The sequence below is a fragment of the Onychostoma macrolepis genome, chromosome 03, assembly GCF_012432095.1.
Source record: "Onychostoma macrolepis isolate SWU-2019 chromosome 03, ASM1243209v1, whole genome shotgun sequence".
Lineage (NCBI taxonomy): Eukaryota > Metazoa > Chordata > Actinopteri > Cypriniformes > Cyprinidae > Onychostoma > Onychostoma macrolepis.
Window position 1 is genome coordinate 22,099,672 of NC_081157.1, and position 12,440 is coordinate 22,112,111.

General features: G+C 33.8%; 2 protein-coding genes across 2 annotated transcripts; one reads left to right on the plus strand and one right to left on the minus strand.

Annotated features, from left to right (window-relative positions):
- Window positions 1–79: 79 nt before the first annotated feature.
- Window positions 80–7,470, minus strand: slc25a17 (solute carrier family 25 member 17). The gene is made up of 9 exons (XM_058771041.1): window positions 7,237–7,470; window positions 6,717–6,777; window positions 6,564–6,630; window positions 6,310–6,461; window positions 4,847–4,963; window positions 4,598–4,746; window positions 3,816–3,911; window positions 2,006–2,091; window positions 80–1,850 (listed from the first exon to the last, which is right to left on the minus strand). Exons 1-9 carry the CDS (start codon window positions 7,309–7,311, stop codon window positions 1,700–1,702), a joined length of 954 nt encoding a protein of 317 aa, XP_058627024.1. The 5' UTR covers window positions 7,312–7,470; the 3' UTR covers window positions 80–1,699.
- A 372-nt stretch (window positions 7,471–7,842) lies between these two features.
- LOC131537520 (GTPase IMAP family member 7) lies at window positions 7,843–11,221 on the plus strand. The gene is made up of 4 exons (XM_058771040.1): window positions 7,843–8,397; window positions 9,048–9,129; window positions 9,338–9,415; window positions 10,172–11,221. The coding sequence occupies exons 2-4, from the start codon at window positions 9,048–9,050 to the stop codon at window positions 11,005–11,007; spliced, it is 996 nt and encodes a 331-aa protein (XP_058627023.1). The 5' UTR covers window positions 7,843–8,397; the 3' UTR covers window positions 11,008–11,221.
- The last annotated feature ends 1,219 nt before the right edge of the window (window positions 11,222–12,440 follow it).

Below are 12,440 nucleotides of genomic sequence, written 5' to 3' on the forward strand. Positions count from 1 at the left end.
AGGTTGCTTCTATTGAAAGCAAAGATTAAAAAAAATAAATAAAATAAAATATAAAAAAGCACGACAATCAATGTTATACCACATTATCATTGATAAATTATTTTATTGTAGAAACATATTATACAACTTTTATGTGACACCAATTATAAAATCTATGGTAAGTAGTCATTAATGAATAATCTAAATTATTTATATTTTGAATCATCCGACTGACCCTTGGTGTGTGATTATTAATAAATATTGTAATTAATGTTAATAGAATCATTGACATTCAATAATAAACATCCACATTTTACATTCATACATAACTGTAGCTGTATGCACTCTAGTACAGTGTGAACATCAGTGCTGAAAGAGATTATTTTACTACCTAAATTTCAGAATGGATTCCCATGAGTCTGTACATAAAGCATGCACTTGAGCCTCGGTGTCTTAAACCTTCTGTGTGCAACATTCACAATTCAGACGTGTTGACTCTTGTGAAATTGAATCACTAACTGGTTATTCTACATCCCCTTATCAAGAAAGATTGAACAAAAAAAGTTATTTTTATGTCCAGACTGTAAACTTTTTAGGTTAAAGGTTCATTACGGTCTCAGACTCTCAGTGGCTTTGTGTTGTCAAGTAAAATCAAGTATCACCTACACAGAACCAGTAAAACTAGTCTGGAAGTTGTTTTCATTCGGTAAACTGTATCAATTGCAGGAAGGCTGATCAAAGATCAGGTTCCAATGTTGAAAGCAATGATCTTACAAAACAGACACGTCACATTCATCATTTTCTTTTTGACACTATGTAAACAAGTCCAGATTTTTTGGGATTCATTAACAAAATCAGTTCATATTTTAAATGAAATATTCTTTAAAAAAAACTACATGAAATACTGACCAAGGTACTGACCTATTAAGGCAATTTTGCATTAAATAGTACATATTGCATTAATTATTTAAGTGGGTTTGATTTCAGTACTATTGTAAATTATTTATATTAATGCACAATCAAAAAGTTTGGACACACTTACTCTTTCATTTACTGTTTTCTTAAGAATTTCCAAATAATAGTAAAGTCATTAAACTATGAAATAATGAAAAAAAAAAAAAAAAAAAAAAAAGGGATCACAAATCAAAAATGTTCCATATTTTATCTTCCTTGAAATAGCCACATTTGATATCTAGTTTATACTGTAAACCTTGTAATCTATGAAGTGTTATTTTACTACAATGTATATACTAATAAAGCATTATTAATATTGTAAATTAGCTACTGTTTTATATTTTCAGTCTTCATTCCAATATTAGTGTATTTTTTTTTTAGGTTTCTATGTAGCTTTATTTTCTTCTTTTTTTTTCAGTTTTGGTCATTTTTGTACTTACAAGTTAATTATTTACTTTAGTTAGCTGCCAAAGCAACATTTCTAATTTTCGTTTTAATTTTCCCCCTAATATTTATATTTTATTTTCTTATTTATATTATATTTATATTTACATTTTATTTATTTCAATTACCAAAGCCTATAGATCAAAATGTTTTAAAGATCAAGAGAACACAAACTGAGTCAAGTGTGTCAAAATTTTTGACTGTTCCTGTCTATTTTGATCATTTATAAAAAATTAAAAATAAAAACATATCAATTGACCATTTTCCATAACACAGGTATACTCAGTTGACATCAGCGAGCTAATTAGCATCCTGTGAGAGGTCAGTGGGCCGTCATTGTGCGTTTGACCCCCATGAGCCTGAAGGTGGTGTTGGCGATCTTCTCATACAGTATGAACATCAGTGCGGCAGTGAGGACCGTCTGAAGCAGCTTCGCCTCCAGGCCTTTAAACAAACCCAGCACGCCCCACTTCCTGCAATAAATCAATCAACAAACATCTCAGTTTGAGCGGAGGAGTTCAGATGTCACCAAAAACTTGTGTGACAGCTACTGAAAATGAACCGCAGAGTGAAATATATTTGCACTACACAGGCTAAATGAGGTCAGGTGAAATGTGTGTTATTCTACCTGACTCTATTGATCAGCAGATACATGACAGATCTCAGGCTGTTCAGGAGTTTAGACTGATCTGTGGGCTGCCCATGCTGTCCAAACTGAACGCAAATGAGAACGACAGATAAAACAGACAATATTACCCCAACACAAACAAAATTACAGCTTCAGAAAAAGTGTGGTTCTCTGGTTTCGTCTATCACAGCAGATCTGAACTAATGGATGCAAATGCAAATAATAAAAACTCTTTCCTTACTTATCTATTGCTGTTGACATCAGTGGTCACGTGTCCAATCTGTATAGTTTTAGGTGCAAATTCATCTGTGATTTACATCTGTGACAATTGTTTTTATTACTGTTCAGTTTAAAGTGTAATCAATTACTGTTATGATCTATCTATCTATCTATCTATCTATCTATCTATCTATCTATCTATCGTTTATTCAAACTTCAGACTTCTTCAAATGAACACCAAGCTTTTAAAACTACTTCTAATAGGTCAGACTTTCTCAAGCCAACTTTACTTGTCTAGTTTATTCCTGTGATCCAAAACTGAATTTTCAGTATCATTACTTCAGTCTTCAGTGTCACATGATCCTAATATGATGCTCAAGAAACATTTCTGATTATTACTGATGTTGAAAACAGTTGCTCTGCTTAATATATATTTTTATTTTTTGGAATCTGTGATACAGATTGTTTGATTAATAGGAATTGTAACAATGTAGATTTAATGCATTTTTGCTGAGTGTTATTATTTTTTTCTTACTGGCCCCAAAGATTTGAATGATTATAAGCAGGGTTCCCACACCTTGGTTAACTTCAAATTCAAGGACCTTTCAAGGACTTTCCAGGTCCAATATCCTCAAATTCAAGGACTTAATGTGGGGACACATTTCAAGTGAGAGCAATGGTTACATCGCGTCACCTTGTAAGATACATTGTTACAGTTTTCATGTGTCAAACACAACTATGCAAAAAAGCATTTTTTTTCTTTTGCATTTATTTTTGGCCATATGACAGAAATCTGATATTTGTCTTATTTCTGTTTTGCATAAAATTGAATAATATTTGGTACATACTACACTGTATTCTAAAATGATCTGATATTAACTTTTGCATGGATTTTATTGAAAAGAGCTTAGGCTTATGTAACCAGAAGTTTTAAGATATATGAATATGCTTTTAAGTTTTTCTTGCCTCATGGCTTTACATTATCTTAACAAGCAAAGCAATTCAACATTACATCCTTTGGATCTCTGGCAAGACATTCTTTGTAATCTTCTTTGGTGAGCCAAATATCTTGAAACTTGCATTTTCCAGTCATCACGTTTCAGCGGTTTCAGCCTATTTTTGCAATGTTTCACGGTGTGTCTGTGAAACGTGGAGGTACCATCTTAGTAGTTTCGTGTGAACGTCATGGCAACGGACAACACAAAGCACCTCACGTGGGAAACACTTAACGTAACGCATAAATGTGCAACGTAAATCAAGCAAGCTAGTATGCACAGTGTTGGCGAAATAATACATTAGCGGACCGGAGGGAATAATATGGAATTTTCAAGGACCTGTTTCCATGTTTGTTTATTTTCAAAAACTTTCCAGGGCCTTGAAAATTTTAAATCAGATTCACAAACTTTCAAGGATTTCAAGGATCCGTGGGAACCCTGTATAAGTTACTTTTAAATAATGTCTTTCTTACCGACCCCAGACAGTATATAAAATCAAAGTCCTGCAACACAACCAGTTGAGAACCAATAATCCAATATGCATAATATGAGCTGCTTGGGCAAATATAAACCAAATGTATTACTCTGGGTCTTACCCGTAGAACAGACTGAACTGTCTGTAGAGGGTAGGTTATGGTGGTTGCAACGGCCTTGGCAATGGCTCCAATAAGAAACACCTCCGCTGAGGAGAGCTATAAACAATCAGACAGAAATACAGTGAAAAATAGTCAAGTTAAACAATGAAGAGTCTATCTTTCCTCTATGATAACACTGATAACACTGCAAATGGTCATAGGAGATTTAGTCAAATTTTCATGCTCTTTTGTGCGCTTACATTCCATCCGTTATCACAAAATGTAGGTTTTTGGGTGAAGAAACTTGAATATGTAGATAAATGAACACACTGAAAATTCATTCTGTTAACACACACAGGAAACCGCACATTAAAAGTCACACTCAAACCCTGATATGTTCTAATTTAAATTTCAATGGACTGTGATATCATCCATGGTTACCAAAGAGTTATATAACCATATTTCTATGTTGCTATGGTAACAATGCAGGTCTACAGCCACATGTAGGGTCGTTTACTCATACTTGACAGATGCTTGCACATGAATTCTAATCTAAATGAGCGAAGCATCATCTGCATGCTTTTTAATATCAGAAATGCTGTAGTTACTGTTTCCCAGGCAACAGAGATCTTGTGAATAGACTCATCTGTTTACTCATATGTTTCCATAATTGAGTATGCAAAGAGATAATTCAGAGTTTTCACATTACTGTATTAGCTTTAATATTGTAAAAGTTTCTTACCATGAATTGTAGTAAATTATAAACCCTAAAAACTGTTCTGGGACCAACAGCCTGCTCTGACCTCTCTGTGGACGCCCTTCATGAGCTGCCTCTTCAGACCCTCGTAGATCATGAACTGCACAGCTGGATTGAGTACCAGCAGCAGGGAGGGAAACGTCCCGTTCCATAACGCGCCCACTCCTTCATGCTGCATGATCTGTACAAACGCATCTAAAGACAGACGGATCACCTTATACTGTATCATCACTGGACACACATTTGAATTAAAGGCAATGAAATGAAGATCAGGTATGATGTCTTTTAAAATTACCAATAATTCCGTTGTAGTGTGTGGGCTGTATGTCTTCATTTCTGAATTTCGCCCCCTGCAGTTTCAGTCTGGTATTGACTACCCAGAGCGGAGTGGTCACAAGAACATTCACCACACCTAAAGGTAGACAGAAAAGTTTAGCACATATGAAGATATTTTGAAGAATGTAGGTAGCCGAACAGGTGCTGGTAGCCATTGACTTCCATAGTATGGAAAAAAAATACTATGGAAGTCAATGGGGACCAACATTCTTCAAAATATCTTATTTTGTGTTCAACAGATAAAAAAGAAAAAAAAGTAAATCAATTAAATGACAAATTGCACTAAAAAATGATAAACTGACAAATAAAAATGTTGAAAAGGTTTTTGCTACTTAATATTTTTGTTGAAAGCAAGAATTTTTTTTTTAAGGATTCACTTCTAAAAAAAAAAAATTCTATGGAATGCATAATTCATAATTACTCTATTGAATGCATAATTTCTTTTTCATTTTTTTTTTTTTATCTTACTTAACCCAAACTTTTCAATGGTACCCAATAATGATTTCCACAAAAAAAAAAACACACATACAGGTCTCTGTATAAATAAGCAGAAAAACCGTTTAACAATTCACAATATTAATGTTCGAAACTTAATAACTCGATAACTCAAAACGAAAAAAGAAACTATGTAATAAAAAGCTAAATTGTGCTTTCCCACAAGTGTATGGGAACAATAAAAAAACTGTAATTTTGTGAAATATTATTGCTATTTAAAATTTTAAATAGCTTTTTCTATTTTAATATACCTTAAAACATAATTTATTGCTACGATGCAAAGCTGTATTTTCAGCATCATTACTCCAGTCTTCAGTGTCACATGATCCTTCAGAAATCACTCTAATATACTGATTTATAGTCAATGCTGGAAACAGTTGTGCTGCTTAATATTTCTGGGACTTGTGATACTTTTTTCAGGTTTCTTTAAAAAATAAAAAGTTAAAAAGAACAGTGTTTATTTTCTTTCTTTCTTTTAAAAGAAATTAATACTTTTACTCAGTAAGGATGAATTAAATGGACAAAAAGTGATAGTAAATACTTATATTGTTAGAAAAGAGGTCACAGGTTCCAAAAAAAATATTAAGCAGCACAACAGTTTCAACACTGATAACAAATCTGCATATTAGAATGATTTCTGAAAGATCACGCGACACTGAAGACTGGAGTAATGATGCTGAAAATTCAGTGCTGCATAACAGAAATTAATTATATTTTAAAGTATATTAAAATAGGAAACCGATTTTGGAAATTGCAATAATATTTCACAATATTACTGTTTTTTCAGTATTTTTGATCAAATAAATACAGCCTTGATGAGCATAAGAGACTCCATTAAAAATCTTACTGATCCCAAAGTTTTGAACAACAGTGTATGACGGAAACTATTGTGTTTTTGATCATTTCATGTTTTTGAAATAAGCAAACCTGCAGCAATGCCAATTATGAGGTCTCGCCCTGGTGTTGACCTCTGACCTTGCAGCCAGGTGGCCTTCAGACTATGGAAGCAATAGAAGTAGACGAAGTTTGAGCAACAGAGGCTGCAGATCACTGGAAACCAGCCTCTATATGGAGCTAACCTGGAAAGTGAGTAAAAAAAAAAAAAAAACATGGTTATGCTTGCAACCTGAAATGAAAAAGATAATGACACAAAACAAAGAGATGCATGTGAAATAACTTACAGACCCTCCTCCTTGATGATCTCTGACAGAATGGCTGGGGTAGATTTGGCTTTCCGCTTGTCATCAACTGCACAGAAACAGAAAGAAATGTGGTCACGTATTTTAAAACACTAACAAAAGTCAAGTCAGCAGGAAAATAAACTCTCTTTTTACCTTGCAGCCTGAGCCGGGCTGTGTCAAGAGGAAAGAAAACAGTCATTGCTGTTACACTGCCCTACAAACAAACAAAGAAATCACTTTAAATAAACAGATTTTAATATACTCAAGGGATTATCCTTGGCATAGATAGATAGATAGATAGATAGATAGATAGATAGTATACTATAAACATAAAACACAACATTATATTATAATAATATAATATTAATTATATTATAGCATATAATAACATGTTATTGTTCTAATAATAAAAGTCATTCCTATATTCATATTAAATTAAAAATATGACATGAAAAAAAAATATTATCTTGCATATTACTATATAAAATACTAATGCATATCCTAATAATAATAATATAATTTTTTGTCATATATAACATGGTGTTTTTAATTTTGTCACACAGCAGGTGGGTGTCAGAAAAGTAGATAAATGTGCCGTCATTCAAAAGCTGTAAATGTGTAAATCATGTGAAAACCCTATAAGGTTAGTTGTTACGAAAAGCTGTGTTTTTACCATCGCACCAGCGACTGCATGCACGAGACTCTCGTATGAAAACACATCCAGGAGTTTCAGATCCTTAGACCCCATCCTCGGAAACTCTAAGGTGCAATTGCAAAGTGACTTTCTTTATTTTATTTAGCTAAAAAAAAAGATTATTAGCTTATTTCCGAGTAATAGAGCTCCTGAGAAGAGATTTCCCTGTGAACGTCCACTTCCGGGTCCGATTTAGCCAATGAAAATGCTTGTATAAATTTCCTAGACGATGATTGGAGAGAAGTTGCACTTGACCTCGAGGTCTATAGCCAATCAGAAACGTAAACCGCTCCCACAGCTTTGAATAAAAGGGAACTGTAAGCGAAAATGTACTGTTTATTAACGCTGAATGGACATTTAATAGGGGAAATGACTGCCTCAGATATGATTAAACAGGTTTCTCTTTCAAATCGTCATAAAACAGTATACTTTATTGGTATACGCGTTATGAAGTTCAGTTTATGTGCCAAAGCAGAAGACAGTAAGATGTACCATCAGCCAGAGCAAAAACGAAAATACATAAATTAATAATCATGTTAACAATAAATAAATGCAAGATTTTCAAAGAAATAGTAAGACAAAAAAGGAAACCATAAATTTGTTTGTTATACATAGTCAATGGTCACAATAACTGTTATCTTAGACAATAGATATTGTGAAATGCAGCCACTGCTCAGACTAAAGTGAAATTAATAAGTGTCTTGACTGGTTCACATGTAGCATTATTTCCAGGTGTGTGTTCAAATGTTGTCAGCCTAAACTACTCTATTACTCAGTTTGAAAACTAACACCCACTTTCAAGGCTGGAGGGGCATTCTTCATTGGAACAGAAAAAGACATGCCAAAAAAACTCTATATACTTGACTAACATGTTGAACTAGTCCTGTGCCTCAATGAAACCCTTGTCGAATGAAGTGACCGCATCTTTCAACAAGACCAGCCCTCTACCTGAAGTCGATACCTGTGTGGATACATTACACCTACCTTCAAACAGAAAACAGAAAAACTCTTCATTGCACAGAAGAAACCAGCATATTTCAAGGACACTCTTCACATGCAAGTGTGTCAGTGCTGATCGCAACATCTATGTATTAGCCTATAAATGAACAGGTTTAAAAACTCTAAACTTCATCAACTGTGGTGAGTCATTTTCTTTTCTCCTTGATGTTATACTTTTATTATGCAGAATAAACAGAATGAAACTAAACTTTTCATAAATGTGACCCTGGACCACAAAATCAGTCATTAGGGTCAATTTTCTGAAATTGTTAGGATTCTGGTTTGTTAGAATCAGACAATATTGTCTGAGATACAACGATTTGAAAATCTGGAATCTGAGGGTGCAAAAAAATCTAAATATTGAAAAAATCGCCTTTAAAGTTGTCCAAATGAAGTTCTTAGCAATGCATATTACTAATCAAAATTTAGTTTTGATATATTTACAGTAGGAAATTTACTAAATATCTTCATGGAACATGATCTTTACTTAATATCCAAATGATTTTTGGCATAAAAGAAAAATCGATAATTTATTGCTGGCTATTGCTACAAATATACCCCAGCGACTTAAGACTGGTTTTGTGCTCCAGGGTCACAAATAACAGATCAGGGAATGTTTGCTTGTTTTAAGCATTTTACAAATGTTAGGTTTATACTTAAAATGAGATTAGTGCAATAATATTTTTACCGGAAAACAAGACAAAAATACTGAAAATTAATTAGGAAAATTAAATTCTGCAGTGTGATGCTTGAAATTTTCTTCTTTTTACATAATGACTCTTCATGATAAGATGGACAGTAAGAAGTCAGATGAAGAGATAGATGACTCTGAGGAAGATGAGAATGATTCTGCATTGGATTCATCAGCCAGCTGTGAGTCAATGAATTACACAAATCAATCTGTTTACAACATCTTATGACATCTCAAAAAGTATAACTATTCAATACAACATATTAACTGTCAATGACTATCAGATAAGGAAGATCAATGTCTTTTTAATTACAACATTTCTTGAAGATTACAAATAGACTGTCAATATAAAATGTCTTATTTAGACTCAAGCAGTAACTTTATTCACAGATGCAACTCATGAAATATTGTATGAAAATTTGCCGAACGTAGAGGAAACCGATTTAACTGCATCAACAAATGAACCTGGTGAGATATTTTATGGCATCCACATTTATGGCATACAAATTTAGACTTTTTTAAACCTTTTGTTGTGCTGAAAATCCTGTAACTAATTTGGTCTTCCAGTTCAAAAATTACCAGCCTTTTAAAAATAGCTTGAAAAGCCTTTTTTGTTTTTGTCAACTTGTGTTTTTTAATTAGCACAGGTTTTGCATTTATTTTTAGTAATGATTGGTCACAGGCCTCATTGATTTGATGCACCTCAGATTTTGAGTGAAAAAACAAAACAAAAAAAAAACTTAATTGTGGGGAATTTTGGCCATGTTCACTCAAGAACTTGTGCATAAGCTCTGGTCAATGAGGCCTACAATTAATCACTTCCAAAAACAACATACAAAACCTGTGCTAACTGAAAGAAAACAAGCTGACAAAAGTATTGAATCCAAGATTTTGTGGTAATAACATAATGAGAGATTTACATGTAATTTCTTGTATATATAGGCTGGGAAAAATGCCTCAAAAAGTACAAAAATGATCTTTTTTTCTATTAAATATGTAATTTAACATTTGTCATGAAGGATGACTAAAGCATTTTATCAAGCATATTAAGCATTTGTCTTAATCAGATTTAATAATATTCAGAAACTTCATTTAGTGGCACCCTGATACTTACATTTTTCAAGTTATTAAAATGAACATGAACAGACTATGAGGGTTAAACAGTGATCTTAAACTCTTTTTTGTGTGTGTGATTAAAACCTTGATATTTCATGATTGTGGCAGAAGAATTGCGCATCATGTTACTGGGGGCGAGAGGGTCTGGAAAAAGCTCCACCGGAAACACCATCCTCAGGTGCAACGCTTTTAAATCAGACATGCAGCTGAGCAGAGTCACACAGTTCTGTGAAAGAGCATCTGGAAACATCAACGGCCGGTCCGTGGCCATAATCGACACGCCGGGACTGAACAGGATCGGCCGTACGGAGAGGGAAGTGACCCGAGAGATCCTAAAGTCCGTCTCTCTGTATACTCCAGGACCACATGTGTTTCTGCTGGTTATGCCTGTTGGGAACTTAACTGATGATGACAGAAGCATGCATAAACTCATCGAGAGCATGTTTGGGGAGAGTATCTGGAAGTACACCATCATCGGGTTCACTCATGGAGATCGTCTGGAGGGAAAGGCGCCAAATGCCGTCATTGCGTGCTCAGACATGGAGCTCCGCAGTTTCATCCATAAGTGCAGCGGCGGGTTCCTGTTCTTCTATAACAAGGACACGACAAACTATGAGCCCGTCACAGAACTCTTGAAGAGAGTCGAGACCCTCGTGGCCATCAATGGAAAGAGCTGCTACACGTTGTCTTTTTATCCGGCCTCAGAGAGGAAGATCAGGAAGAAAATGGAGAAGATTTTAGAGAAGAGAAAGGAGAACATTGCACAGCAGGAGAGAGACCTGGTAATATACTGCAAAACTGAGCAGGAGCTGGAGAGAAAAAAGCGGGAACTCTGGAGAACAGAAGAAGATGATGCAAGAAAAAAGGCTGGGAATCCAGCCAAACAAAAAATGTCAATCAGTCTAGCCAAACACCACCCATCAGGCCAAAAGTCTTCCACTTAGAAACTCTTATTTGACAAAACTTGGGTGATATGTGATTCTTGATATATATTTGGACTATAGGCGACTAATGCCTTCTACTGATGTTTTGTTTTTCTTCCTTTGACTGAGGAAAATGATTGTTTTTAGTGTATGAAAATATGTGCCAAAACATCTATCCAATGACCATGACACTTTGCTTAGGGATTATTTCTGAAATTGATATGCGCAATTTCATTTAGTCGGTTGTATCTTTTCCACAAATTATTTCATTAATGTCAAATAATAAATGAAGTCTGGTCAATTTTGTTCAAATTAAATCACTATAATGTCTGAATGTTTTTTTTTTTTTTTTGTTAGAAAAAGCAACTTTTACATTTGAAAAACTGTCAATTCAGGAAAATATCGTGGAGGCTGCGAAACGTTTTAATTTTCTCAACTGCTGCATTTAATAATTTCTCTTTGCAACTATAAATATTGCTCATAATATTTCCTGCTTTTAAAATGTCATTTATGGTGTTTTAAATATTCTCACAAGTTTTTATATCATTGTGAGAAGTAAATTTACCCTGCAGTAGATGCACCACAAATCCTGCATCAATAAAAATACATAAAACTTATTTAATCTGATATAAATTTAAAGATCACTATTATCAAGTGACAAAAGATTAACCTCAAAAATGCAGTGTAATAAATCTGGCTTAAATATCATGAAAGCAAAAAGAAAAGCCTCTTCTAATTCCAGTTACATAGTGTTATCTGAACTTTTTTTTGCATTTGATTTATATCGATTGACCTGAGAAAAAATAAAAATAAAACATGATTATAAAAAACTGAAGGAACAATTAGTCACATATTATCTCTATATTCTCTATGATATTTAAAACAACAGTGGAAAATTGTATTTTATTCAGGACAAGGAATTTTGCTTAAACATACATTAAACGGTTTCATTAAGAAACAGAAACTCAAATCCTTGAGCTGGCCAGATTCCAATAACCATAAAACAACTATGGTGTCTTTCTCCTCCCTCTTGTGTTTCAGATAGATGGCTTATTTCCTTCTGTCTGACATTCTCTCTTTCTTTTGAACCTCTTGAGGAGAATGATTACATACCAGAGTGCTAGAGTAACAGTGGTTTGACTACATGCTTATTTCCTGTGTCACCACTGCCCTCCACTGGTCAATAGGAATATACTGAAGTGCATGTAAAGTATCTACTGTGATATACTGTATTCAGAGGGTCATGAAAAAGACACAGATGTGCTGAAAGAAGCATAGCAGTTTGTCAAACAGTTTTAATGAGTGATCATTTTACCAATCTCTAATTCATCCAAAGTAACTCGCAGTCTTACATTCTATTCACTTAATGGCAATGTTGAGAGGAAACAAAGTGTGACTCCTATATATATATATATATATATATATATAGTGTGTGTGCATTTGGATATACTGTA

Bases quoted from the DNA above. Each gene is read 5' to 3' on its own strand.
- LOC131537520 (XM_058771040.1), top strand. From the start codon at position 9,048: ATGGACAGTAAGAAGTCAGATGAAGAGATAGATGACTCTGAGGAAGAT. The intron at 9,130-9,337 runs GTGAGTCAATGA...CTTTATTCACAG, and splicing joins ATTGGATTCATCAGCCAGCT to ATGCAACTCATGAAATATTG. The intron at 9,416-10,171 runs GTGAGATATTTT...TGATTGTGGCAG, and splicing joins TGCATCAACAAATGAACCTG to AAGAATTGCGCATCATGTTA.
- slc25a17 (XM_058771041.1), bottom strand. From the start codon at position 7,311: ATGGGGTCTAAGGATCTGAAACTCCTGGATGTGTTTTCATACGAGAGT. The intron at 6,778-7,236 runs GTAAAAACACAG...GTTTGTTTGTAG, and splicing joins ATGCAGTCGCTGGTGCGATG to GGCAGTGTAACAGCAATGAC. The intron at 6,631-6,716 runs GTAAAAAGAGAG...GTTTCTGTGCAG, and splicing joins AGCCCGGCTCAGGCTGCAAG to TTGATGACAAGCGGAAAGCC.